At 50.1% G+C, this 26,971-nt stretch overlaps 11 protein-coding genes across 11 annotated transcripts; 6 read left to right on the forward strand and 5 right to left on the reverse strand.

The window, feature by feature from the left end:
• Positions 1-348: 348 nt before the first annotated feature.
• Positions 349-6,131, forward strand: N7481_009225 (putative Rho guanyl nucleotide exchange factor; the record flags this gene model as incomplete). Its single annotated transcript, XM_057268444.1, has 2 exons — positions 349-4,866; positions 4,932-6,131. 2 exons carry the CDS (start codon positions 349-351, stop codon positions 6,129-6,131), a joined length of 5,718 nt encoding a protein of 1,905 aa, XP_057119121.1.
• A 1,287-nt stretch (positions 6,132-7,418) lies between these two features.
• On the forward strand, positions 7,419-8,561 carry N7481_009226 (Ulp1 protease family protein; the record flags this gene model as incomplete). The annotated part of the gene is made up of 4 exons (XM_057268445.1): positions 7,419-7,478; positions 7,807-7,826; positions 7,898-8,449; positions 8,501-8,561. The coding sequence occupies 4 exons, from the start codon at positions 7,419-7,421 to the stop codon at positions 8,559-8,561; spliced, it is 693 nt and encodes a 230-aa protein (XP_057119122.1).
• Positions 8,562-9,228: 667 nt separating this feature from the next.
• On the forward strand, positions 9,229-9,867 carry N7481_009227 (uncharacterized protein; the record flags this gene model as incomplete). Its single annotated transcript, XM_057268446.1, has 1 exon — positions 9,229-9,867. The coding sequence occupies one exon, from the start codon at positions 9,229-9,231 to the stop codon at positions 9,865-9,867; it is 639 nt and encodes a 212-aa protein (XP_057119123.1).
• A 661-nt stretch (positions 9,868-10,528) lies between these two features.
• Positions 10,529-11,676, reverse strand: N7481_009228 (uncharacterized protein; the record flags this gene model as incomplete). The annotated part of the gene is made up of 2 exons (XM_057268447.1): positions 10,529-11,321; positions 11,375-11,676. The coding sequence occupies 2 exons, from the start codon at positions 11,674-11,676 to the stop codon at positions 10,529-10,531; spliced, it is 1,095 nt and encodes a 364-aa protein (XP_057119124.1).
• Positions 11,677-13,651: 1,975 nt separating this feature from the next.
• N7481_009229 (putative cyclin-dependent protein kinase complex component) lies at positions 13,652-15,205 on the reverse strand (the record flags this gene model as incomplete). The annotated part of the gene is made up of 2 exons (XM_057268448.1): positions 13,652-13,933; positions 14,021-15,205. 2 exons carry the CDS (start codon positions 15,203-15,205, stop codon positions 13,652-13,654), a joined length of 1,467 nt encoding a protein of 488 aa, XP_057119125.1.
• Positions 15,206-16,398: 1,193 nt separating this feature from the next.
• pre3 (proteasome core particle subunit beta 1) lies at positions 16,399-17,391 on the reverse strand (the record flags this gene model as incomplete). The annotated part of the gene is made up of 5 exons (XM_057268449.1): positions 16,399-16,723; positions 16,799-17,074; positions 17,162-17,176; positions 17,250-17,295; positions 17,352-17,391. The coding sequence occupies 5 exons, from the start codon at positions 17,389-17,391 to the stop codon at positions 16,399-16,401; spliced, it is 702 nt and encodes a 233-aa protein (XP_057119126.1).
• A 348-nt stretch (positions 17,392-17,739) lies between these two features.
• N7481_009231 (alpha/beta hydrolase) lies at positions 17,740-18,811 on the forward strand (the record flags this gene model as incomplete). The annotated part of the gene is made up of 3 exons (XM_057268450.1): positions 17,740-17,879; positions 17,951-18,463; positions 18,526-18,811. The coding sequence occupies 3 exons, from the start codon at positions 17,740-17,742 to the stop codon at positions 18,809-18,811; spliced, it is 939 nt and encodes a 312-aa protein (XP_057119127.1).
• Positions 18,812-19,787: 976 nt separating this feature from the next.
• N7481_009232 (serine hydrolase domain-containing protein) lies at positions 19,788-21,690 on the forward strand (the record flags this gene model as incomplete). Its single annotated transcript, XM_057268451.1, has 4 exons — positions 19,788-20,325; positions 20,384-20,437; positions 20,494-20,782; positions 20,868-21,690. The coding sequence occupies 4 exons, from the start codon at positions 19,788-19,790 to the stop codon at positions 21,688-21,690; spliced, it is 1,704 nt and encodes a 567-aa protein (XP_057119128.1).
• A 294-nt stretch (positions 21,691-21,984) lies between these two features.
• On the reverse strand, positions 21,985-23,087 carry N7481_009233 (ATP11 family protein; the record flags this gene model as incomplete). Its single annotated transcript, XM_057268452.1, has 2 exons — positions 21,985-22,846; positions 22,912-23,087. The coding sequence occupies 2 exons, from the start codon at positions 23,085-23,087 to the stop codon at positions 21,985-21,987; spliced, it is 1,038 nt and encodes a 345-aa protein (XP_057119129.1).
• A 646-nt stretch (positions 23,088-23,733) lies between these two features.
• On the forward strand, positions 23,734-24,111 carry N7481_009234 (uncharacterized protein; the record flags this gene model as incomplete). The annotated part of the gene is made up of 1 exon (XM_057268453.1): positions 23,734-24,111. One exon carries the CDS (start codon positions 23,734-23,736, stop codon positions 24,109-24,111), a length of 378 nt encoding a protein of 125 aa, XP_057119130.1.
• A 47-nt stretch (positions 24,112-24,158) lies between these two features.
• N7481_009235 (putative rhamnosidase B) lies at positions 24,159-26,736 on the reverse strand (the record flags this gene model as incomplete). The annotated part of the gene is made up of 4 exons (XM_057268454.1): positions 24,159-25,332; positions 25,397-26,118; positions 26,174-26,653; positions 26,713-26,736. 4 exons carry the CDS (start codon positions 26,734-26,736, stop codon positions 24,159-24,161), a joined length of 2,400 nt encoding a protein of 799 aa, XP_057119131.1.
• Between the last annotated feature and the right edge of the window lie 235 nt (positions 26,737-26,971).

Raw genomic sequence — 26,971 nt, forward strand, 5'->3', positions numbered from 1 at the left:
AATGTCCCCAGCGCTCTTCACACAGCCGATCACTCCCTCCAACGCTTCCCGTTCCAAGTGCTTCACGGTCCAGGCCGAGCTCGTCGTCCTTCCATCTCTCGTCGGCAAACACCCTTGACTGACCTCAACTTCGCTTACTGGTGCTTCTGTGTGTCTCAAATATGCTGCTGAATCGGGGTGCACCACCCCAGCATTGTTTTGTCGCCTGAGTCCCTCCCCTCCCATCCCCCAAATCTGCGACATCCACGTCGGGCCTCTATCCCGGAACAGCGCATCGCATCAGTTCCAACCCACTCCCCGCCGAGAGGCCGTCCGCCAGTCCACGTCGGTCGGCCTAAAGCATGCAAGATGTCTGGCAGTGGTCCTGAACAACCATTTGGCTCCCGGAATCGCCAGCCACCTCCGTTTGGGCGACAATCATCCGCTCCATCCTTCAGCCAATCCCCAGACGATCCCCATGGCTCCTCAACTTTTGAGGTCTCACCGATGACAACCTTTCCTCACTCCACGTATACCTCTCCTCTTCGATCAGGCCTCGACTGGCAGACCCGCGCGGCCACCGCAAACCACTTGCTGTCAAGCGGCCAACCAGATCACTCACACCACCACCCATCTGGCCGTGATTCCCCCGACCCAGACGACTTCTACCGACAACAAGACCGATTGACAACGGAGGATCCTCATGTGACAAGCAATTTTGGCGATGCAACCGCGGGTGCGAACGATGGTATGGCATCGGGCTATGGCGACCTGAATGATCGGGTGTCTCCACTGCCGACAAACGTCCTTGATCCTTCGCGCCAGAGACGGTCAGAATATCGTTCCGTATCTGATTCGCCAACATTGGGTGGTCCCGTACCAAATGCATTATCTGCGGCCTCCTCCCTGAGGCCCCGTCAATCGCGACAATCCTCCTTCAAAGATCTGATTAACAAGTTCAACAACACATCGGACAACGTCCTCCCTCTACCCTCTATCTCTCGAACCACATCACGAACTGCAAGCCCTGCCGGTAGTGCCGACGGCTCTGAACGTCATCAGACCTTTCCTCGACGTCGAACCCTTCGTGATTCTCCTCCGCACGGCTCAATCACCCGCCATCCAAAACCTCTGCTCAACTCCACCCATCAATATTCCGAGGAAGAGAGATTCGTGCCTGGACAACTCGATGCAGCAGAAGTCGTTCCTCCACCTCTCTTCCAACGAATCCCGAAATCATACCCGCGACGACCGCTGTTTGGTGAATTGCTGTCGGTGAATACTGAATTGAATAATTTGGGATTCGGTCTTCCTGCACACTTGAAACGACGAGGTTCTGACGGCAGTCTCCCAAGCCCGAACCCAGCGTTCCTCGACCAGTCAAACCCGCCATCTGCACTTTCTCCCCTCACTCCAACTGCTTGGTATCTTGGACAAGCTTCTTCTCTCGAAGCAGTTCAGCCAGGAGCAAGTAAGACCAGCAGTCATCGCAGAGTGCGAAGTGACTTGGTGGGAAGCACGCCGCGTGAACCCCAATCCCTTACGGACCCTTGGGATCCTGACATGGCAGTCGCCACACCCTTGCAGCTGGCCAAAGCTGGCTATGGATCGCCAGATAGCCCTGGCAGTCCTGGAAGTCCAAATTCCAGGTCCCGCATTCCAGTCTCCTCGCGCCGCCTCAGTACTGGTTCCGGCCCTAATAATCCGACTTTAAATCCGACTTTCAGCAGCCGATCGACAGGCATTCCTCTGGCCCCGAAGGGCACCAGTCGTCTTCCTAAACCGTCTTCTAAAGATAGTAGCCCAACCCGCATGGCGGCCGATGGACCCGCTTCGTTTGCGATGACGGCTCGTGGGCGCCGGGACCTGACGATTGGCCGGACCCGTAGCCAGGTACCCGAACGGAACCAGCTTCTCCAAGCATACATCGCTGCACCGCCTCCCAAAAAGTCACCGCCATTGCGCAGCTCACGCCCCCGACAACCTGTTTCACATGGTATACCAAATTCTCCACGATCCAAAGTTGGGGAAAGAGTCTCCAGTTTCCAAAAATCCTCGGAACGTGATACCGAGGCCCGCCCTCCCCGCTCTAGAGGTCGTCCCTTACCAGAACTGGGTAACGTTGATTTCGAGACACGTCGACAACGAATCCAGCAAGCAATAAATCGCACTGTTCAAGAGAATGAACGGAAGGAAGAAGCTGCCGTGGAGCTTCGACGTCGCGCCTGGGAAAGAGACGCTGCCCGCGGAGAAGTCGATTCACCAGCCGAAGACGAAGTTACGACTCCTGATACAGCGACAACAACCACCGCACAACCATTTGAAATGTCGACAACGGTTGTAACTGAGACGGCCGCACCACCTGGTGCTTCCGAAAATGAGCCTCATACTGTCCCCCAACTTCATCTCAACACCGCCAACAATGTACCTGACAGCGATGTTAATCATACCACAATGGATTCGCCAACACTGGGTATTCCGGACGAGCTGTCTCGAGCACCACGGATTGCGTCGGATCCAATGGTGAACGACGTTCCTCATTCTGCCACAACCTCAGACTCAAGTGGCACCCATGTGACGACCTTTGACCCAGAGCCGCAGTCTGGGTTGCAGGAGCGACAGCCTAGCTTATCCCATCAAACCATCTTGGATCATATTATGCAAATTCGTGAGCCGAGCTCCGGCAGCGAGTCTTGCGATGAGCCTGATTGTAGCATTTCTGATACCGAAGATAAAGAGTCGATCCAGATCATGCTTCGCAATTCGAACTATCCCAAGTCTGAGGGCACCGCAAATAATGCAGAGGACCCATCGGGATCGACAATCAATCCCAGAACTCAAGCTCTTGTCCATCCAAACAATAGGTGGAGTATGAGTTCATGGTCTTCTTCTCTCCGCCACCAAAACTCGACTTGCGATGAGAGTGGGGATGAAGTGACCATGTATGCTCCTAATTCTCAGCACGAAATTGAGTCGACCAACCAATCATGCTCCGCAGCCTCGTCCAGTCCTGAGACAGATGAAGCTGGGGACTACCCGTTCCAGGATATTGGCGTTATGGGGCCTGACACGCTTGAAGCCATGCAAACTCGACCCGCACAGGTGTTCTCAACTCCACCAAGCCTTGCTCGACAAGGGAGATGGAGCTCGCGTGCTGCCACCCAACTTTATCTGCAAGAGTTAACACGAACTCAACATACGAATATCCCAAGTCCTGTCCCTGAGGAACACCGACCCCATGAACGTGATCTCCGGACCGATGGTCGTGTGAACTCTCTGACGGAGGATCCCGTTGTCATTCCTGGGTATCAAGAAATCCCCGTAGATGACACATTTCGCCCTGGTGCCAGCCTTAGAGGCCCAGAGGATTGGGAACATGCTTCTCCGTCGATGTATGACTGGCTGAAGATCCAGGCGGAGCATGAAGCAGCGACTCCCCAGACCGATGATCTGCAATTCTCACCAGAAGAAATGCCAACTCCTCGCATGGGGTATTCCACCCAGGCTAGCGAACCTGGTAATGCTCAATCTGGACTTGGTCTGTCGCTTCAAAAGGGCCCTGAAGAGATTCCTCGCCGGCCAGTAGAGCTGCCTGCTGACTCTAACACGACCTTCGATTCTTCTGCTTACCCTCCGACGAGCATTGCTCCAGCACTTCGAGTCAGCCATAGTGCTGGCAGTAGCGATGACTCCTCATTCCGGCCTCTCGAACCTACTCAATCTCCGCAAGCAGCAGACTCTTCAGCTACTTCGCTAGCTCCGTCTGAGCATCGCGTTCACGTGGAGGCTCGCAAGTCGCCATCCCCAGAACAAAGGCGACTGAAGAAGCGGCGCCACATCATCAAAGAGCTAGTCGATACGGAGTACAAGTTCGGTCGTGATATGAAGGTTGTCGACGACATTTACAAAGGCACTGCTGGGTCGTGTTCTGATCTGACAAAGGATGACATTCGAATCATTTTCGGCAATTCCGACCAGGTTGTGCAGTTCTCTTTCGCCTTCCAGGACACATTGAAGAAGGCCACTCGCAGCATTTACGTCATGCCAAAGTCACAGCGCTGGAGCAGCAAGCGCAGTACGCAAAACGGTCGACCCGGATCCTGTGGGCCCGATGGCTTGACCAACCCAAGTACCAGCGAGTCGTATCTCGAGAAGGACCGATCGACCTCCGTCGGTGAAGCATTTTTGGCCCATCTTTCGCAAATGGAAAAGGCCCATGCTACCAATTTGAAGACTCGCGATCCTGCGAATAAGAAGCTGGAAACCATGCAGCAGAAACAAAATGTGACAATCTGGCTGAATGAATGCCGAGAATGGGCGTCCGATCTCACTGATGCCTGGGATCTGAGCTCGCTACTCGTCAAGCCTTTCCAGCGCGTGCTCAAATACCCTCTTCTCCTAACTTCTCTCCTGGAGTCCACGCCTACGGATCATCCCGACTACGTGAATCTCGTCGCAGCTCTTCAAAAGACAAACGAGATGACGGAACGTCTCAACAAATTGAAGGGTCGAATTGAACTCTTTGATCAAGCCCTCGGGCGCGGCCGTAAAGAATCGGATGTGCGTGCGAACCTGACCAAAGCATTTGGACGCCGTACAGAGAAACTGCGACAACAAGTTGGCTTGTCCGATATACTCGATGACAAAGTCTACGCTGCCATGGCTTGTAGATTTGACGAGAAGATGTTACAGTTGCGGGTGATCGTGTCAGATATTGGGTTATACAATTCCCAGGCTGAACAATTCGCCGAGCAACTACTCGAGGTTTCCCTAGCGATCGAAGAGATGATCGATGTGGCAAAGACAGGCTATCCCGAATTAGAGAGCAAGTGGCGTCACTTCAAGACGACGACCGTTGAAATCCGCACCGTACTCGTCACTGAGCATGTCAGTTACTCCACCGTCCATTCACCCGAAACAAGCTGAGCCAGGGTATACTAACATTTGATTAGATCGAAGCCGTCCAGAAAGCTGTCAGGCAACCGATCGAAGAACTAGTCGCCATGCACTCCAAAGCCTTTCGAGCCATGCAGCGGCGCGAGAAGCGACTACTTGACCACGCGCGTTACAAGGTTCTTGAGGAACGTGGCGATACTCCTGACAAGAAGCTCAAGGAGCAGGAGGCGCATTTCCAAGCTATTGATGAAACCTTGAAGGAAGAGCTTCCCCAACTCTACAACCTGTCGTGGAAGCTCACGCAAGCCTGCCTCAAGAACTTTGTCCATCTCCAGTCTTCATTCCTTATGGCACTACAAAGGAAATTAGAGCCTCATGTGGAGGGCCTCCCGGTGGACTTCCCCGTGGACTTCCAGAAGATTCTCAGCGATTGGACCAATGACCACGGTTTTGCCGAGGCCCAGGTCCTCACGCTAGGTATCTGCAATGGATCTTTGCTAGCCGACGCGGTTAACCTGGTCAACTTCAATACGCCCTCAACGAACGTCAATTCCCCCCGCCGACCTTCTACCGTCAACAGCTCTACCCATCGTCCCGACTCGATGACGGAAGACTCACCCAAAGTTTCTCACGACTATGGTGGCGTTGGCCAGCTTTTCCAGTCCCCTCAAATCGACAGTCAATCCAGCTTTAGTCGCACTCGTGCCAATTCCACCTTTTCCGGCCGAGCACCCCCGGAAACACCAGAGACCGGCCGCAGTCAGCTTTTACAGCAAATAACAAATTCATCATCCACCCCGAGTATCGCGCAAGCCCCAAAGCCCGTGGAGACAGAGTCCTTCCCAAGTCTGCCAAGACTGAGTCTCGACACGCCTTTCCTCGCAGAGATGATCAGCGCCTCGTCGAGTGATCATAATCTACCAACCTCTCCAGCTGGTCGATACTCTGGCTTTTTCTCCTCCGCTATGCCTATGTCTGACAACCCTCACGAGGAGAACCATGTCGACAACCACCCGCCGGTTGAGCACCACCCAAGCGCGCCTCGAGTGCTGTTCCTCGCAGCCAGTGTCGAGCAATTCCATTACGAGGGGGAACGCCGCGGCGAAGCAGGATATCCATATCTCACCTATGAATCCGGTGACATTTTCGATGTCATCGGTGAAAAGGGTGAGCTATGGCTTGCGCGAAACCAAGATGATGACTTGCATCAGGTCGGGTGGATCTGGAACAGGCATTTCTCCAAAGTTGGCTCATGATTTAAGTTCTTCAGAGTAGAACCTCTGACTCCTCTTCTCTTTCATGCATCGCATATTAAGCCCCTGCTTCCCTGAACCGGGTTTATTTCTCCTTCTCTATTTAGCGGGCCATATGCCATATTTCTTTGTTTCCTTTTCTTTCCATATTTCTTCATTTTTCCTGTATTCTCAGGGTATGCGTGATGGATCTACTATCTACTGGAGCTTTGGGATGTAATTTTAGATACCCCTCTTTTATGAATTCGGTTACACTTGTCTTCATCCTTGTAAACAGTAAATTCGACTATTGTAGACATCATCTATAAGTACTGGAAGTTGATATATAAACGTATACGAATTAAGTACGTGAAGCCTTCCCTTCCCAAAGAGGCAACGATCCCCACGTGACCTACATGTGACGTGACCCGAGGAAGGTGGGAAATGCCAGGGCAGTCAAGTTCGCATTTGCTATGATCTTCAACCTCAATCTTAATCTTGTACAGTCCCACGGGGTCCCATAACTCCTCCGATACACCTTGTGCTTTCCGACATTACCCCCCTCGGTCCATAACTGCACTCTGGCCTCGCACCACCACTTGTGACAAAACACTTCCGAGCATACCCAGCCCAAGCCCGAACCGCACCGCAATAGATCTTGAACCAGTCGCGCGACGCCCGCTTCCCTGTCTCCGATTTCCGGCGTGTGATATCTAACAGAAGAAAAGGCCCATATTCGTTACCTTATTCAGTTACTCTTCTTACCCCTCTACGTCCTACACTGCGCGCCCACCTTCATTGTCACCATAAGGCTGACGGCATCGTTCCCCGAAACCCGGCCTCCCCGTCCAATCCAATCCGCAGCGCCCGTTGACTGCCCCACCTACTGCAGAAACCAAGAACTGGGGTTTGACTACGACGCGCCCTGCGCCGCAATTCATTTGCCTTTTTTTTTCCCGAAATTAGCGCCACGAACATACTCGTCTAGCTCTCTTTGCCACTGGTCTTTGCACGACTGCCTGGGACCTTGATATCTGTCGAGCCGTTATATCCCATTGTTCTATTCTACTTATAGCAGCGATTGTCATTGTCGATCTTGCTGTGCTGCTCCGCAGTCCTTTGGTTCTTCCTGGTGCCGGATTCCTTTGCGATCTCTCCTAACGGGGAAGCGTTTGGTCCTTGTGTGGTTGTGGATTGTGTGGCGCGCCAGGACGTCTGTGGCGACTACGGTATCCTGCTCATTGAGGTCTTATTATTCTCTTCTTTTGCATGACCTTCATCTCATTGTACCACTGAGCAGGTCTAGCCACCATGTTAGACGGGGGATTAAATAAGTTGCATAAGCGAATGCGGGGACGGTTTAGTGATATGGTGAGTTTATCTTGAATATCCCCTCTGTGATTGGCTGCTGATTCTTCCTAGTTGACGCCAGATGATGCCTATTTGAGCTGTGAGTTGTGTCGCGAAGGCAATCTTGCAAGGGTCCGTGGCATATGAAACTGACGAAAGCATTTTTGGCCGTATTCAGACTATGATGTTCGATGTAAGGCCGGTTATCGTGATGACCGCATTCTGTAAACCAAGCTTACATTTTGATAGTGACACGAGAGGACATGCTGACTCTAAAAAATGACTGGCTGACAGACAACGTGGGTTATCTCACGACCATCCGTCTAAACTAGAAGCTAACCTATCACAGGTTATCTCATTTTGGGAGGAGTAAGTCTCTACCGACCAAGCCCACACACAGCCTTAACCTGGAGCCCCCCCCCAACTCATATCGGATCCAGATACCTAGAGCACGAAGTTCTCGCGAAACAAAAATCCTCCAACATCGTCCTCCTCCGCCCTAGCATGTCATTCATGATTCTCCAAACTCCAAACCCACACACCCTCAAAGACGCCCTCCCCAACTTCGCCGGCGTCTCCCACGTCTTCCTCCCAATCAACGACTGCCGCAACGCCACCCAAGCCGAAGGCGGAACCCACTGGTCCTTACTCCTAATCTCGATCGTCGACCGCATCGCCTTCCATTACGATTCACTCTACCAGGGAAATGTCTGGGAAGCGCACACAGTAACGCACAAATTTGGAATTCTCCTCAACATGCAAATCCGCTTCATGCCATTAAATGACTCCCCCCAGCAAGATGGCGGTAGTGACTGTGGCGTCTTCGTCTGCGTGAATATGCGCCAACTCCTTGAAAAGCGCCTTCTCCGCGCTAGCGCGCACGAGAAAGTTAGCATGAGTCTTGGTGGGGAGAGGGTTGATGCTAGTCATTCACGGAAGGAAATGGCTAAGATTATTGAGGGATTCCGTAAGGAGGGTGAGCGTCGGAGATCGTAAGTTAAACCGCTTTTACCTTCTTTCTATTCCCGCTAACGTATTTGCAGAGCTAGTCTTAGTCGAAGCCCGATGGGAAAGAAGTCGAGGAGCCCACCACGCATTGAATAGCCTGTTTATTTATGTTTCTTACGAGTTTATGCCCGTTCGATGTCTACTTTCATGCCATACATTATTTTGTGTTTTATATTGTTTTTTTTTTAGAGATGCCTGAGATCCACTGATTGGAGCGGTATAGCGTTGCATAAGTTCTGATTTCTGATCTAGTAATGCACTACTAGCCCTGGAGGTAGTCCTTTGTAGGGATCAATCTCAATGGCCCTCGTATTTGTCTCGAAACCTCGAAATTATCATTTTGGGTTATAGGATAAAAATAGTTAAATTCTTCAGGTAAGAATCGTTCAAAAGTAGTTTGCAAAGTATGTGATGATGAAGTAGTAATCCATAGTTAGTAGTAACTAATAGTCACCTTAGGCGGCATACGGTGACTATTACTACTAGTACCAAGGCGCCATACTACTAACTAGTGGGCGCCATGCTGTACTAGTCCTCCTAATAGTAGATAACTACCTCGAGCCTAAAATGGCTCACTATTACTACTAATTGCCATAGTCAACCAACCATTCAAGTTGAGGTTTCACTACTATTTTTAGGCTTGGCCCCCACTGGCATCCGTAATCACGTTAACCTCCGATCCGTCTGCCTAGCGGCCACATCACCCTTTGATCAACTTGATACTTTCCTTACTCGCGGGGTGACTCTAGATTTCCAATCAATCATGGCAAATGAACAACACTCGTTACAATGCCACCTTGAACCTATCGACCTCAATCAGGAGATTGAGTTCCTCGAGCTCCAAAGACAGCGAACCATCTGTGGCTGGGACTACGAGCAGCAAACCCTACAATCATGGAAAGAAAGCACGAGCCTTAAAAAGCTTTTCTGGATCACCATTTCGGATGCTGAGGATGAGAGCAAGCCTATTCGTGCAGGTCATATATCACTCGATCCGTCATCTGGAATGCTCGAACCCGGTTTACTACAGGGCGACGAGATAGATCTCACTCTAAAGACCTTCTTCATATCACCCGAACACCGAGCTCTGAAACTCGGAAAAAAAGCGGTGCAGCTACTCGAAAATTTGGCAGTCACAAAGCCGTACGGTGATCCACGCTGTCGTTATCTCACGTTGTGTGCTTTGAGCAAGCGGTACACATACGATGAGGAATGGCGAGGGCTGTGGTCGAAAGTTGGGATGGTAGAGCCACCGTTCAGTATTCAGGAGTGGTATGAGAAACTTGGCTATGTCACATGGAAGGACGTGCCACTTACCGAGGCAACCTCTTTGGATGGTGAGGTTTTTCAGGTGTGGGAGGCGCTGATGAGAAAGGACCTACGAGAGAACTTGAATCCATAAACCCCGGTACATACTCATCAACAAATTTATCTGCGAATAAAATTATTCTCTTTGGCTTTTTTTTTCTTTTGAGATTAAAAAGCATCCGATTATGCTATGCCACAGGGCTCCAAGTCATATTCCCGATCAGGCCTATCATTATTTGTCCAGTTCCACTTGATGGAAATTCCATATGCAGCTAAACACCTATTGTAATGGGGGGATTCCGCTCTCAACGCCGTTATCCCATAGTCAGGTGATTGGGGCCTTAGTAACAAGGCAGCAATTTAGTTTCGGAAGAATAAGTAGCGTTCGTTCCATAGTATCAATAACACATGCATGTTCCCCCTTAAGAAATGTTCTACTGAGGCTGCTGAGGTTGCGGTATAGATATACTGCTTATGAAAGGTTCTGTTATTCGTTCTATCGTTCCTCTCTAGCGTCTCGCTTTGCCTACGACTCTCCTGCACTCTGCGAGTGTGGTGGTTTTGGTTCTCTTGCAATTGACCCGACGGTGTTCGAAGCAAAGCCGAACTATAAGCATGGGGATGATGTTGTGGACGTTGGGTTGAGGCACTAGACGGTCTACGATTGAAATTACCAAACCAATCTGAGAAATTAATTAAAAATTATTCTATTATACAAATATTCCAAATATGAACTAGATAGGCATTCTCAACACCTAAGTCATCATGTCATTCCAAACATCCGCAGCCTCCTGTCCGGACAAATCGGCAGTAGCCTTCTCCGCCTCGTAGCACTGGTCAATAGTCGCCTGGGGCGCATTACAAGGACTCTTCAGACGATTGCAGACCAAATCCTCGGGGGCACCGATGGTAGGCGATGAGCCGAAAGTGAAGTCCTTCTGGTTGTTGGTGGTATAAGAATACTCTGTGCGGCCATCCAAGCCGTACTCCCACTTGATAGTTGGGTCGGAGCAAGTGCCGTAGTCAAGACCGCCGCCGCCGCCGGTCTCGCCGCAGTCATCGGATGTGACGGTCTTCGTGACTTCAAGTGTCTCCGTTTGAGTTTTGGTTGAAGTGGAGGTGACGATTTGATTGTTGGTCACGGTGCTGGTTTTGGTGGTTGTTTTTGTGTCCGTCTTGGTCTCGGTCTTGGTCTCGGTGGATCCGGGGAGAGTAACCGTCTCAGCGGCTTGGGTGACTGTCGATGTTTCCGTCTTGGTTGGACCGGGGGTTGTTACTGTTTGGGTGATTGTTGAGCCATCGGTTGTGACGGTTGTGTAGTCAGTTGTTGTGGCGGTACATGCGGTGATGCTTGAGATGAGAGTATCTGTTTCTGTTTCCGTCTCGGTCTCAGTCACAGTACCGGCTGCAGCATCTTCGGTGGTGATTGTCGCAGTGCATTGACTAATTGTATCAGTGACCGTGTCGGTGACGGTGACGGTGATGGTTCCAGTACCCTGGCCACTATCATCGGTAGTTATAGTCACGGTAGTTGTAGGCGCAGGTGGGCTGTTTCTTAGTTAGCAATTGACAGACCCGGCTTTGGAGATATTCAATAATACCAATCAGAAGTCACAGTAATTGGCGGTCCAGGGTATCCTGATCCTGATCCGCCTCCACCTCCTCCGTGGCCTCCTCCCCCGTGGCCGCCGCCCCCACAGTGGTCGTCGGGATCACCTCCATACATGACACTGGATTGATGGGCAGCCTGACTGGGTTGGTAGGCAAAGGCCTGACTGAAAAACACCTCAAGGTTTCCATTCTGGCTGAGATCGTCAAAGGATTCGGGTGCAGCAGGTGCAGGATGAGCGATTGCCTGAAGAAGCAAGGTAGACAAAGCGAACAACTCGTTTCGTGAAGGCATGTTGACTACTAATTAAAGTGTAAAGAATGGAAAAGAACTTGAACTTTAGAATGAAATCGGAGGAAACCTTGGAATTTGAAGACGCCAAAAACGCCACAGATCTCGGGAGGAACGATAAACTTTTTTTATTGAATTGATGAATTATGAAAATGTCCGAAGCCGAGCTTTGAATAAATAAATATACAACAGAGCATAGCAAGTCTAACCGCATGTGATCCATAGAGCCTTGGAACCTTGGAACGAGAGCTTTCAAGTTGGTAACCAGCCCAACCAACTAGTGCTATCGGAAAACATCTGCGGATTGAAATATGCGTGGAATGCGCCCAGGAATGTGGCTGAACCAATTGGACTACCATTGCCAACAGCCTTTGCCTTGCTGCTATCAGCCTTGAACCTTGGAAAATTTGAAATACAAGTTATTGAACCCTACTAGTAGTGATTTTGGGTAGTAATTACATTCTTCATCTGTTTTATCTGCGAAGAATCACTTGTTGCAAGTTCTACAAGAATTTAAAATGATTTTTCTAGAGCACAGCATTCCATAACCACCGAGCGACTCTGAGAGAAGGACAATAACGAGTGTCGCTAAAGTATACAAGGGGGAAAATCAAAATCATTCGATTAAACATAGCTTGCCCCTGGGCTCCAGGAACCTGCTCTTCAAGTCATCTAATTTTGCTAGCGTCTAGCGGTTCGGTCACCAAGTCGGTACATGGTACCACGACTGCTGATCTAGCCCGGACCAATCATTCAACCATTCAAACAAGCGAAGATCAGTTTTGTAAAACAACTTACAGTAGTAATTCGTGATAAATAAAAATACTCGAGTGTATTGCGATTTGGGCTTGTAAAGAAGGCCGACTCTAAAATGGCTGACATGGACGTCGGATATATACCTCAGGCTAGCCCTGCCCAGGTGGTACGCAAGCGGCCTGAGCTCCCTGTCCACATAGCTGCATAGGTACTACTAGTACTACTAGTAGTCTACAAATTCGCCAAATTTTCCGAGGACGCTCAAGCTAGTTACTACTAGCAATAACCTTTCAATACACTGGGCAGGTGCGCAGGGACCGCCGGCAGGCATAAGACCATGGGATTCTCCAGACCAATATACGAAAAGAACGTTGCTTGAATTTGCCAGTGGCGAGGAATGGTTGAGATTTTACGAGCTGTTTAGTGATTATACCTGAGTATCATACCGGCATCTATCCCTAGTAGGTAGCTATTAAGAGACGAACTTGAAGTCTACGTCAATACCTTATGAGGTTTCTGCGCATATTTCACTAGTACTAGTACGAACACGAGTGCAGGGAATATTGCCAGACAAATTAAGCTTTACATTCTCGTACTACTAGCACTAGCACTAGTACTATTACAGGCCTGCAGAAGCCACACATTAGTAGCCTACAGCTACGGAAAAAAAAATCCGAATGGGATCTTATATTCACGAGGCTATAACCAAAAAAACGAATCCGCCAAGCGACAATGCAAAAAGAACGAGTGAAAAAAGGAGACGCCAGCAACACCAAACCATGACGAATAAGAGAGAGAAAAGAAATGTAAACCTTGGAAGAAAGGGGAGAGAACAAGAAAATAAATAAACCGTCAAAACAGGGATCCCACGAGAAAGAGCCCATAGATGTGTAATGTATGGAAAAGTGCAAGAAGGGGAATAGAGAGAGAAGTGAGCAGAAGAGATGAGAGCCCGATCAGCCAGCACCGGCTAAGTCAAAGTCTATACAGGTCATGACGAATGAAGCAATGTGGAAGTAGAGGGTAAATGAAGGCGGAGGCGGAAAGAGGAAAATGGGAGATGGAAGGCTGGCGACAGGGGTCTATTTGACCGTACGCCACCTGTAGAACCAAAGTGTTTATTTGATGAACGCTCAGCGTGTCATGGTAAACGAGTCAAGCAGATATCCAAGGCTTGCAGGACACGGAAGGACAGGGCAGGGCAGTATAAGATGCAATTGATCTAGGGCGGGGTGGGTGTTTGCCCTAGACCTGGTTGTCGTTTATCGCGGGAGGAGCGCATATACATGGCCTCTGAGTGTGGATCTGAGGGCGGGTTGATGGCTCTTGGTATGGCCATCGCGCGCTCCTGGGCTTGTTGCGCGACAACTTCTCGCGCGTAAAATTCTACTAGCATTGTGCCGTAGGCCTCCAGTTCTTCAACTGGGATTGCGAGACGGAAGTCGTTTAACAGGAGGAATTGGAGCTCAAGGTGATTCAGCTCTACTAATGGGAGGCCGCCAACCTGCATGATTCCGAAAAAAAAAAATAAGTTGATGTCCCTTGCGTGGAATTGAACATTTACCGAGATGGGTGGAGATGAATGACGTACCTTTGCATATCGGGAATTGGTATAGAACACGTCGGAGAAAAATTTACTCGCGCAAGTCACGCCTGCGATGACCAGTCGATGAATATTAAAGCTATCGACGACGAAAAAGTGGGACAGGTTTCCGTCTTCGCCTTGGGGATATAAACCGGGTGATATGGAGGAGTTGGGACTCTTTGGGTCCTGTGCGGTCATTCGCGTGGATGATGGCGGTGTTACTATCGAGTGATCCGGTGTGTGTTGGTGTTGTTGATGTTGATGTTGGTTGTCGGATGATCCGGATGGTTCAATCGAGGATCCCTCCCAGCGAATTTGTGACTGGTCCTGGTTGACCAGCTCGGTCATACGGTCAAAATAGACCAGCAAACTGAGGAAAACCTCGTATGTAGTAGGGCAATATTTATGTATGCGGGTAAGATAGCTGAGGATGGTAATGCTGGGAACGTTTTTGCCGTGGAAGGCAAGAACGCTGGTCGCTTGTGGACTGAGATTGCTTGTCCCGTCGGGAGGTGGAATGTGGCGATGGATATCCTCGTGGTGTTTATCGTTGGTGGTGGTAATTTTGGTGAGAAGGCCGGCGACCATCTCGATGATATCAGTGACGGGCATCGAGCTGATCTCATATTTGCGCGGTTGGAGTCCATGGCCGGGGAGATGTGATCTCTGCGACTGGGCGAGGAAGTCTTCGCTGGCTAGGCTCTGGATGTGCGACAAGCTCTGGACACGGATCCGACTCGGGGAGTTGGCTTCGGAGCCAGGTACGGATTGCATGGAGCGGGAAGTCGGGTGTAAACGCGGGGATTCGGGGGAGTTTTGAGCGTAGGTGGAAGGGCCGGAGGTCATAGGGTGGTCGTTGTCCTGGTCGGTTGAGGCATGGCTAGGCTGGGGTTGAGGCTGGGCGTAGGCATGCTGAGGGTTGGAGGCAGACGGATGGTCGGGTTGAATCCCATAACTAGAGTGAGAGGTCATGGGCGGCGGAGGGAAGTGGGAGTCTGGGGTTTGGGGGTGAGAGTGAGGATGGTAGGTGGGAGTTTGGGAATTGATGTAGGCGGGGACATCGTTGGATTGCGCAGCAAGCCGAGCAGAGCCTACGGTTGGCGGGGCGGTCGAGGTGGGGGTCGTGTTGGAGGAGCTCGATCTAGAGCCATCCCGAGGACGTGAGTATCCGTCCTGGTAACCTCCCAGCATCTTGCGATCGATGGGATCCGACACGTGGTGGGGGATGATCACAGCGCTCATTCATGGGTGGAGTATCCGAAGGGAGGAGTTGAGTGGTTGAAGGGCCAGTGGTTTCTGTGGCAATATCACGATGGGATGTCACAGATGTCACAGATGTCAACGATGCCACGATATGCTGGATGTCTCCAGGATGTTGCAATGTCGCAATAACTGCGAGGGGATGAATTAGTGGTTATATAAGAGATTGAGTTTGACGTTGACTCTCGATGATTCAGGAGGAGAGAAAGCAGAAAGTGGAGAGAAGGAAAGGAAAAGGAAAGGAGGGGGTTTACCTTGGATGACGAAAAGCTAGACCCGGCGATTTTCCAGGTTTTGTGATCAGCGCACCGGAGCTTGTTCACTGGCAGTGTTGGGTGGAGCCAGCCATTGCAGATGGCCAAAGGAGATGAATGGATTGGTGAAGTGGTTGAAAAAGGTGAAGTGAAGTAAAGGGAAGTGAAGTGAAGTAGTTAGAGGGGAGGTGAAGGAGGGAAGTGGAAGTTGAAGTGGAAGGATAGGGGATTCCCGTTTGGACTGCTTTGGTGGTGGTGGTGGTGGTGGTTTGCTTATCCTAGAGTACTAACTACTATTCGACCTGTCCAAATTATACGGACTCCTACATGAGATGGCTTTTACTCTTCCTCTCTCTACTCTACTACTTTATTCTCCTTGCACTGCATGTACAGCCTGTACTGCCTGCACTGTCTACTACACTGCATTGCTCCGGATAGATCCGTATCACATCAAGCCTCACCGATATGACTGTGTGCCCACTCGGTATATTACCCCAAGTAATTAACTAATAGGATCTCGAGGTTCTCCTTCCAGAGGGTGTCAACTATTACTATCCAATGACAGCTCAGGGTGGACACCCGTGGTAGTAAGTGGAGATATCAAGTACGATACTATTGGAAGTATAAAGTGGCGCGATCAACATGATCAGGAGCCCTGGAGTAGGGGGACGAGGAACTAGAGGGACTAGAAGTCCTAGACAGAAACTAGTCAATACTGTAACTTAAAGTGTCAGCCCTGACTGCTGTCAGTGCTGTCATTGCTGTCATTTACAATGAATGCTTCTTGCCGAGGATCTACCACTCAACTCCATCCAATCCAATCCAATCCAATCCATTCATTTCAGACAATATGCATCTATTAGTACATCATTAATTGGTCACGCCAGGCCCCGTGTAGCCATTGTCCGGCAGGTACAGATGTCGCACTGCTCCCTTCTTGGTCAGGACCACCAGACGAATCACGCCGCCCGAGCTGCCATCCCACTTAATAGCCTCCTGCAAGGCACTTCGCACAAAGTCAATTCCCTCTTGCTCGGTCATTTGCTCCCGCCAGTGTGCGTCCGTATAACCATAGATGTAGGTGGAGCCTGAGCCGCCGATCGCGAACGACTGCTTGTGTAGCGATCCTCCCAGCGGTATGGAGTACACCTGGCCACCGTGTCGGGGATCATATCCGGCAATGATGATACCGGCACTATGCCGGGTTAGCATAGGAATCACCAACGTAACTGCGTGGCAGGGTGCCATCCCTGCGGTCTGCGTCACTCACCTCAGGGCATCCTTGTTCTCATAGCACAGTTCCTGGAAAAGCGAGGCCGCGACCTGTGTGCTGGGGGCTTCGTTGTTGGTCACTCCGTACATGTTGAGGTGGTAGGAGACAATGTCTGCGACGGCTTGGGTGTCAGCCGCCGACCCAGATCGGCAGCACCAGATGGTGTCGTGCACCTGTGTCAATTTGTCGGTGACTCGATTGGCAATGTAGGCTCCGGTGGTTGTGCGACTGTCGGCGCCGAGAATGACTCCGTCCTTGAAGTTGATGGCCATACTGTAGGCGATTGATTAGATGAGAAGTCGGGAGGAGCTGAAGACAGCTAAAGGGAGCTTGTTGTAGCTGGTTGGAGCTTGGACTCACATCGAGGTACCCAGGCTGGAAAAGCGGTTAGTAAACATCCTTCTCTTCGATCAATGATAATGATAGGGGCAGTGGAACTCCAACTTACTTGACCTCACCACTCTTCAAGTGCTGCATATCGACGTGGATGCCATCTGGAGGAGGGAAGCGGGTTAGCTGCGGATGATGAATGACGAATAGCTCGACTGACCTTCACCCAGCATGCCGGTGACGCCGTGTGGTGCGACCATTGTGCTGAATTGTTGGGAATATTGAGTATAGGGATTATCCAAAGGAAGAGAGGACAAAGACGATGAGAAGATGAGAAGGGAGTGAGAGTAAGAAGGAGTTGATGGGGGGATGGAGGTGAAGGTGGAGGTGGTTGATTATCCAAAGGCAGCAGAAGCTCCCACGCGTCCGGGCGGTGAAGGCAGCCTAGACTAACAGTTTGTTTCTCTCTCCCCCCGCAAAGTCAACTCCTTGGCTGATACATCGAATTCCAGTCTCTACTCTTCCAACTTCAAAAAGTCACTCTTTCAGATCACACCTATATCCACAGCTTCAGCCTAGAACTGCGCCCACCTCTACCGGGACTCGCCATGTCCGAATCCCCTCCTCCACCCCCATCCTGGAGCATCAGCGCCATGGCAAACAACACCATGCAGTTCTTACGTCTGCCTGTCCTGGCTTCATCTGGCCTGGCTGTCGTCGCTAGTGGTCTATTATATTTCAAGCAGAAGTGAGTAGCTGCGACTATCCTCTGATCCTTCAACCTCTTAAGCCTAGCTTTCCATTCTAATCACCTCACAGCGAATTGATATATCCCCGCAGTGTTCCTGCCGATGCTCGAACCAACGTCCCTAGCCCCCGACAATTCGGTATCAAGGACTTTGAAGACCTTCAGATTCCTACCCCCGATGGTGAATCCCTTCATGCGCTCTTCCTCCGTCCGCCTATGGGCCGTCGTCAGCGCAACCTCACCGTTCTCATGTTCCACGGTAATGCTGGAAACATTGGTCACCGGGTTCCCATTGCGAAAGCTCTCCAAGATACCCTGCATTGCAATGTGTTCATGCTTGAATATAGAGGGTATGGTTTGTCGACGGGAACCCCTGACGAAGCGGGTCTCAAGATCGACGCCCAGACCGGATTAGACTACCTACGACAACGCCCCGAGACAAGAGACACCAAGATCGTCGTCTATGGCCAAAGTTTGGGCGGCGCCGTGGCTATCAATCTTGTCGCGACCAACCAGGAAGAGGGTGATATTAGTGGACTGGTCCTCGAGAATACCTTTTTAAGTATCCGCAAGTTGATTCCTACGTAAGTGATCAAAACGAACGTCTCTTCCCAGTTTATATCCAGCTCTGACAACCATCTCCCAGTGTCTTCCCACCAGCACGCTATCTTGCCCGTTTATGCCATCAATACTGGTCCAGTGAAGAAACCCTGCCGAAGATCACCGATATTCCAATCCTCTTCCTCAGCGGACTGAAGGACGAACTTGTTCCACCCACCAACATGACCCAGCTATTCTCCGTCTGCAAATCCGAGCGCAAGATCTGGCGCACATTACCAAATGGTGGGCACAACGATTCCGTCGCCGAACCAGGTTACTTCGACCACATCCACTCCTTCATCACAGAAGAAGTCATGACCGACGAAAAATGATCCGCTTTTCCATTCCATTTCAAACTCGACAGTACTTCACGGCAACAGTCCCCGGTCTCGGCTGTCTTAGCCCACCTCCTTTAATGATACCCCCTCTCACGACTGCAAGACAAGACCAGGCCTTTGTATTCATTTGCTCCACCAACCGACTCATTCCCCGCTACCATCTACTGGACTGCTCACTCCAGCACTCTCCGCCGGCGTCGCGCTTATGGGATTTGTATTGTTTCCCGGCGTTCTCTTCATGTCTCGCCTTTGAATTCTATGTTTGATTATATGATTTTGTGTCGGTGTTGGATTGGTACATGATTTCCTTTTCGGCCTGCTATTCTGTAAATATAATAAGTCAACCCACATGCTTCTTTCTTTTGAAATGGTCACTTCACGCCTAAGGGCAGCTCGAACCCCGAGTCATGTGCCAGTGTATAACAAGAATAGAAAAAGGTCTTGCCAAAAGCAAGCGGCAGGCGCAATGTAAGATCCTTATGGACCCCACCACGAGCCTCAATTTGCTGGCAATAGCTCTGGAGGAATTAAATCAGGTGAATTAGAAGAATGTGATGTCATCTAGGAGGCCTTATGCTTGAGCTGTCACCACTGCCAAGTCTTGAAATTCCCTTCTGGGACAAATGTCGCGCCGGCAGTTTGGGTTCCAAGGATTAGGGTTCTCCGCCACGAACGCCAAGTGGGTATCAGCTCCGGATTGACTTCTCCTTATTGACGTCGGTTGTGTTTAGTAGATGGCGACACGTCCAATTTACGAAGTATAGACAATAAATACTCGTACGTGTGCCAAGCCAGCACCGCCTGGAATTCGATCTTGGCTGACATGCATTTCAGATCGTCATTGTAATGCTCTGAGCCACTTGGTCGTAGCTATATAAGATTCTCTGTAGTTCAGCTAGAAAGACAATCAACCTTCTATAATATTCAATCGAAAGTGACGTGTGGAATTCACTTTCACAACAAAGACACAATGCATTTAAGAAAAGCCATTGTCGGATCTATCTTGGGCTTCGCCCTAAGTACAACAGCTCGAATCATCGCCAGCGATGATGTCCCCCTCATCGGACCATCCTTCATCTCCAACTTCGACCCATCGACCTCGAGAGCCATCGGAAATGCGAAAAAGGCATTTCCAATTCTTCTCGATAAATTATTCGAGTCTGGCGATTTAGATCGTAAAGACTTGGCATTTACCATTGATGTATATTCAGCTGCAACGAACGATACTATCTTCAGTTACTCGCACGTCGGAGAAAAGTCGAAGGAAACCATCACATCTGGCGAACTGAATGATAATACGATATCACGTACTGGGAGCGTCACCAAGCTCTTCACTGTCTATGCAATCATTGCTAAGGCCGGAATGGGGGTTTTCAGTGACCCTGTAACCAAATACCTCCCCGAGCTCGAGAATAATTCTTCCGGTAATCCTCTGGATAGAGTTCGCTGGGAGGATGTTACTGTGGGAGCTTTGGCTGCTCACCAAGCTGGCTCGGGTGGTATAGCTGGTGAGGTCTAGTATCAGATATAATTACTAGCATGCCGATTCTAACTCCTTTCGTCTAGATTTCTTCAACGCATATCTCGACCCCGAAAATCCATCAGAATATAAACCCGAAGGTCAGTGGAGGTACCTCTCTCGTCGCCTATATTGAGACTAACACGTGCTATATCAGACCTGTTTACATTCTTCCGTGAGAAACGACTGCCCGTCATCGCTCCCTATCACAGCGCCATTTATTCAGACGGGGGTTTTGCCATCTTAGGCCAGGTTCTTGCCCGGCTATCTGGAAAGTCTGTCACAGACAGCTTCGAAGAGATTCTCTGGAAACCCCTGGGGATGAACAACACGTCGACACAAGTACCAAAGGGCTCTAACCTTAACACCATCGATCGCACTCCTGTTGCCCATAAGTCAAAACTGAACGAAACAGCATGGGGCCAGGGCATCGAAATCGTCGCATCGTAAGTTATCCCGGTTTACCATTGCGCCACAGTAGACAGTATAAACAGAAGACAACAGGAGACTAACTTTCAATATCAAATATAGTACCGGAAGCATCTACTCCAACACAGCCGACCTCCGCAAAGCAGGTCTCTCAATCCTAAATTCAGAACTCCTCTCAGGTCCCACAATCTCCGAATGGATGAAACCGCGCAGCGCAACAGGCACATTAGTCGAATTAGTTGGCGCACCGTGGGAAATCTCCCGCCTCGAAATCCCCGTCACGCCCGGCTCAAACCGAACCCGAGTCTCCGACCTGTACACAAAGGCGGGCGGAAATATCGACTATACTGCCATCTTCGCTTTGTCGCCCGACCAAGGTATCGGATACTCTATCCTGATCGCTGGTGAAACTGCCACACCGGCACGCTGGCCGCTTCGCAATCTAGTCGGGGAAACATTCATTCCAGCGGCCGAACACGCTATGGCTGAAAATGCGGCTCGGAATTTAGCTGGTACGTTCGTTGATGAAAAGAATTCCGGTAATAATGTCACGCTTAGCGTGGATCGTGGTCATCCTGGCTTGGGATTGAAGTCTTTCTGGTTGAAAGGAAAAAATGCTCGCGATAGTTCGCATTATCGTCTCTATCCGACTGGTTTGAACTCGGTCTCCAAGTCGTTGTCTTCTCTTTATAGGAGTGAAGGGACGATGCGTATTGCTCATCGTATGGTCAAGCCGGGGGTTAAGCCGGTGGAACCCCGGGCTGCTGTTGAGGGGGGCAAAGGTGGTTTGTTTGATGATTCGTTTGTGTGGATGGCTCTTGATCAGGAGGGACCGGTGGATTTGTTTGTTTTTACGCTGGTTGATGGGAAGGTGACTACCGTTGAGTATCCTTTGACAGGTGTTGTTATGAAGCGTGTGAAGTAGATATTTGGGAGAGGTGCTCCATCGGACTACGTATACTATTTAGCGGTATTCCGGCTTATTTCTGGTTACTGCCTACGAATACTAGTGTGTTCTTTCAGCAAATTGCTCGCCCTGTGACAATTGCCATATACTAGTATTACTAGTAGGTACGAAAATCAAAGATGATAGGTTTAATTCAAGGATATAAGAGGTTGAATATAGTTACAGTTATATGTGATTGAACCCATCTTGGCCCAGATCTATCTAGATTGTCAAAAACAGATGTTATACAAATTATTCAAGGTATGTCCGAATCTAGTGAATCTTCTCACTCTCCTCGAGCAGCTCCTCAATCTTGAAGTTCTCAACATCACCCCGAGTGAACATCCTCACCAGCTCGCCCTTGCGGCCATTAGCCTGACCCTCAAAGTCATAGAAGCGCTGCAGACAGCTAATCAACCAGGTAGCGTCCGCATTAGAGACTCCACTGTCCGGCATGACCTGGCCGTGCATAAGGACCAGACCTTTGTCATCTGCCAAGTCAAGGTAGTGCGTGACAGTCGTGTGTGGCTGGGCATAGGTACCGTGCATCTTGAAAGCACCAAGGTTGGTAAATATGACAGTGGAGGTGTGTGTATTGGCGGTTGCACCAGAGGGAGGAGCGACAAAGTCATCAGCCGGAGGGTGGAAACCCCACTGCAGGAAGTGGATCTCCGCAGCATTCTGAGTCTCGGTTTGTCCTTCTACCTGACCTTCGACGGTTTGTTGGACCGGCACCGGGAGGACGAATTGGGGGTTCTGGCGCGCGGCCGCAGCAATGCGCTGGTATGTTTCGAGGGAGATGACGGCACAGATGGATGTGGCGGTGTTGGCATGGCGAAGGCGCCAGAGAGCTTCGATCTCCTTGGGCGGCAGGTCACGGAATTTGTCGAGCTCCAGGTATGAGCTGAGAGGCTTGATGGGGGTTTTGCTGCCGGAGACGCTGCGTGCGGCCTTTTCGGTCTCCGATTGACCCGGAGGAGGAGGGGCTTGGAATGGGGGAGGGGTGCCTGGAATTGCGGAGCTGGACATCGGAGAGCTGGGCTCTGGGGTTGCGACGGTGGATGCATCACGACGAAGGTTTTGGATCTTGTCGTTGTAGGCTTCCTTCAATGACTCGACTGACTCGTGACCCTCCCTGTTAGAAGTCAGTAATGGGTTCGCGGACATCTCATTGGAGAGGGAATAAACAAAAAGACTCACTCTTTGGCCTTCTGATCCAGCTTCGACCGATACTTGTCCTGCACATACTTGGGGTCGTGGTGGGAGGCCAGGAAGCGCACGTCGTGGACCTGGGCCCAACGACGTTGAGGGGTGCGCAGCAGGCGAGAGTTGCCACGCAGGACAGATTGGAATCCTTGCAGTCGGAAAGAAGCCATGTTGTCAGCAAATGCTGGTGTTTTTAAAGATTCCAAGCGGTTCCTAAGGTTTGGGTTGACGATAAGAGACCGCATTTCCTTATGTCATCATTGCTGACATAATCTAAATTGGCTGGTATACACCCGGAGTTGAATTACTATACCAGCAGTTTCATCATGCTGATATGGTATATTCAAAGATTCTACACAAGCTGAAAGGTATTTGTAGTCCAGGTGAGAAGCTACTCCTAGTGTGTACTAGGTAGCTGAGAAGTTGAGAGCTTTAGTCTTTGGATTTGGATGTTCAAGCTGAGAGGAATCATGAATGTGAATGAAGAGAGTTATGTGGAGGAAATATTTGGAAAATAACGAGCGAATTTATCATGTTCGAGCAGGATATTAATTCCTGGCCTTCTTTGAGGAAGCACCGCTACCGACGATGTAGTTAATTTTAATAAGCATCTTGTCGGTATATTCGGGGCGAATTTGCCGATGGATCGGTTGAAGTGTGGATTTTGATTCGCTGTCGGGAAGAATAGTCATCGAAACCTTCTTTTTCTCCGATGGCCAACTTCAAGACTTCTACTGCTACTAGTATTTAAAAAGAGAATCGCATTTCTAACTACCCATAGAACTACTTCTATATTCTCTTCATCATTACCTGAAAATGACTTTCCAACAAAAGGAGTTCACCACGCCCCCATCTCTTCCCGCCCCAGGCACACCTACAAACTCCGAAACTGCAAAGCCTTGGTACTCCGCCGCGAAAGGAATTTGGGAATTATGCTTGAACGGGGAGGGGGAATCTAAAGCTGTCCTACAATGGTGGGAGCCATATACTACCACACCCAATCAGCCGATCACACATACTTTCATTGAAGAAGTATGCTTCCTTCAAGGGAGATTGGAGGATCTATCGCTCGGACAGTCATGGGGTGTTGGTGCCTATGCATATCGCTTACCTGGAATGGAACACGGACCTTATAAAACCCATGAGGAGGGGTGCCTGATGTTTGTTAAGACCGCACCTGGACCGGAATGTTGAACTAGAAAGCACAAAAGATATACTTGATATGGTTGAAATACTACCATTCAGCCTTTAAACACGAACCTGAGATAGTCTACGATGCCATGCCCTTCTTCCTTGCCCCCTGGCAATTGACTGACGACTTCAACCGCTTTTTCAAGTCTGAGCTCAACCATCTTCTCGCCATCGGAGTTGATCCTCCACGAGACCTCTGCCAAGTTGTCCTTACCAACGGCAACCTTTGCTTCCAGGGCCCCTGTCAGACGAAGCCGCGGCCTGAATAATATCTTGGACGAACCAGGAGCAACAGGCTGAACACCCGCCAGCTCAGTGCAGTACTCGTAAATGGGCACGCTCCCCCAGGCATGACAATCAGACCTCTGCCTAACATCATCCTCTTCCCACGTCGAGAGATTATTAGCCAGCATCCCTCTCCACGGAGACCACATCTTCTCCCAAAACGAATCATACAGATCGCCATCATCAGCCAACGCCAATGCCCGGAAGGCATAAAACCGCATCATGTAAGAGCATTTCGAGAACCGATCATTGGTAAACGATTCGGTCAAGATCCGCGTCGCTTCGCCCGCCCTCGCTGCGCCACAAATAACAGCGAATACCTGGCAGTGCTGAGAATAGGATAGCTCATCCACGACATCGGCTGTTGAATCGGTGAAGAACTTCCCATCGTAGCAATGGGCCCGGATGGCCAATATCAGTGATGCTGCCCTCGTTTCGTATTCGGAGGCATGCCCCGGCCGACCAACATCACGGACCAACACAGCAGCCTTCTGGAGAACCCAAGCATATATCATACTGAAATAAGTGTGTCGATTGGTCTTTCTCCCCGAGGTTGGAACGCCCTTGTCGGGATGTTCGTCTGTAGCACCCCAGGTCGTGACCCAGTCAACGTACTGCCAAACAACCGTCGGTAATCCACTGACAAGGCCTAGGTCGTCGACATGAGAATCGAAAAAGTCAAGGATCCCATCAATACGCGGAATAAAGCTTCTCGAGAAGCGCGTATCGCCAAAGTATACGTGATGATCACAGACTTGTAAGACCCAGTATAGGGAAAATCCGGCTATAACTTGCGGTACGTGTGAAGGGAAGCGCGACTGTGTAAGACCCTCAGGCGTGACTGAAGCGGCGAAGTTTGTTATCGCTTGCCGCATTAGACGGTCATCGCCTGAGAGGAGGTAGTGGAATAGACCGACGGAACGGCTGTCTCCGGAGTATCTGATTTCGATGTGTTAGTTATTCGAGGTTCAATGAGGTTATCTAGGATATTACTGGCACTTACTGTAACTGTTCGTAGAATGGGCAGTCGGAGTATCCATCGAACATACAATTTCTCATCGTCCGTATAGAGACATTCCATATTTCCTCGGTCTGAGGATCACCGGGCTGTTTCCAGCTAGCTTTCACGGCTAGAGGGTAATTGACCTGAGTAGCGTCGAATGATAGAATTTCGATTGGCTCATGGCCAACTGTGATCTCGATCTTCAAGAGGCGGAAAGTGCGGAACCAGAATGGCTCATAGACGATGCGTTCACCCCCATTGGGAAGACTGAGCGTTACCTCGTCGTATGGTCCGATTATGTGACCGACACTTGCATCTAACCTGTCTACCTTAGAGCGAAAGAAGGGGTATGATCGTGGTTCGAGTTCATAACCCTCTGAGTGTGTCACTTTGAGCTTTATATTTGAGGCGTTTGCAACTGCTTTGAATGCCCATCGAAGAAATGCGGTCGAGTGAACATCTGCTTGTACCTCAAGGGTATGGATTGAACTCGCTGGGAGGTTAATAGAGTGGTTTCGAGCAAATAAAGCTTCCCAGTCACTAGCTTTTACAACACTCTCGCAGGCTCTAATTGCTGTGACATCAGCGGGTATTGACTCGGGCATTGGAATCGAGCGTGGACGCAGATTCCAGGGCGGAATATCACCGTTCAAAGTCCTCATCTTGTATGCAACCGGTATCACTGTGGGGCTGGGATCTGCGGGAGCGACACGCTCGCTGATCTGTGAAAAGGCGTTAGCTCAATCCCGGCAATGTTTAATCCAGAGCCAATCTTACATGTAAGAAAACATCATCAGCAAGACCCATCGGGAATTGAACACTTTGATCAATAATTCCCAGCCAATTCTGAGAAGAATTGAGATCGATGGCTTCCCCCGCTGCAGTCTCCACCATTCCAATAACAGTCAGACCGGGAAGCGCCGTCCGCTCAAAGGGCATTGCGCAGCGTAAAAAGTGAAAGTAGCGCATAACCACGAATCGAATCTCATTGTGCCCTTCTCTTAGGTAGGGCGTGATATCCAGAGTATCATAGTACCAAATCAATGGACTGCTGCGAGTCGGTCCGACGGCAACATGCTGCCCATTTACGTAGAGTTTGTATCGTGTGTCAGCTGAGAAATGCAGTACTGACTTGACAGGTTGCGAGGACAAGTTGATACTGCGTGTGAAGTGGACGATTTTCCCAGCTGTATTGGCATCTGAAGAATCAACCCAGTTTGGGACCCAGATCCAGTTGGCCTGGAGGTCGTCAATTGTCTTTTTGACAACACGTCAGCGATAACTCACATAATATAATCCGCGTCCGGGGTAGATACCTTTTGCTCATCTGTCAGGCTCATATTGAGACACGGGGATCCATGGATATGTTGAACGGAGTACCCCAGTTTCAAGGCCTCTTGTATAGCTCCGGCGGAGGAGGGGCTAGCGGGGCTCGGGGGATCTTTCGCCGAGAGTTATTCCTTCTCGGCGAATGAACCAAACTTGACGGAAAATTATGTAATGCATGATATGTTCTTCTGTTGGGAGGAACACAGGTAGGGAAAACGAGGAGAGGGAAGATCAGCTAGTAGTAAA

Source organism: Penicillium waksmanii, assembly GCF_028829765.1.
Source record: "Penicillium waksmanii strain IBT 27052 chromosome Unknown utg000008l:1.0-5622682.0:1.0-5626561.0, whole genome shotgun sequence".
In the NCBI taxonomy this organism is placed as follows: Eukaryota; Fungi; Ascomycota; class Eurotiomycetes; order Eurotiales; family Aspergillaceae; genus Penicillium; species Penicillium waksmanii.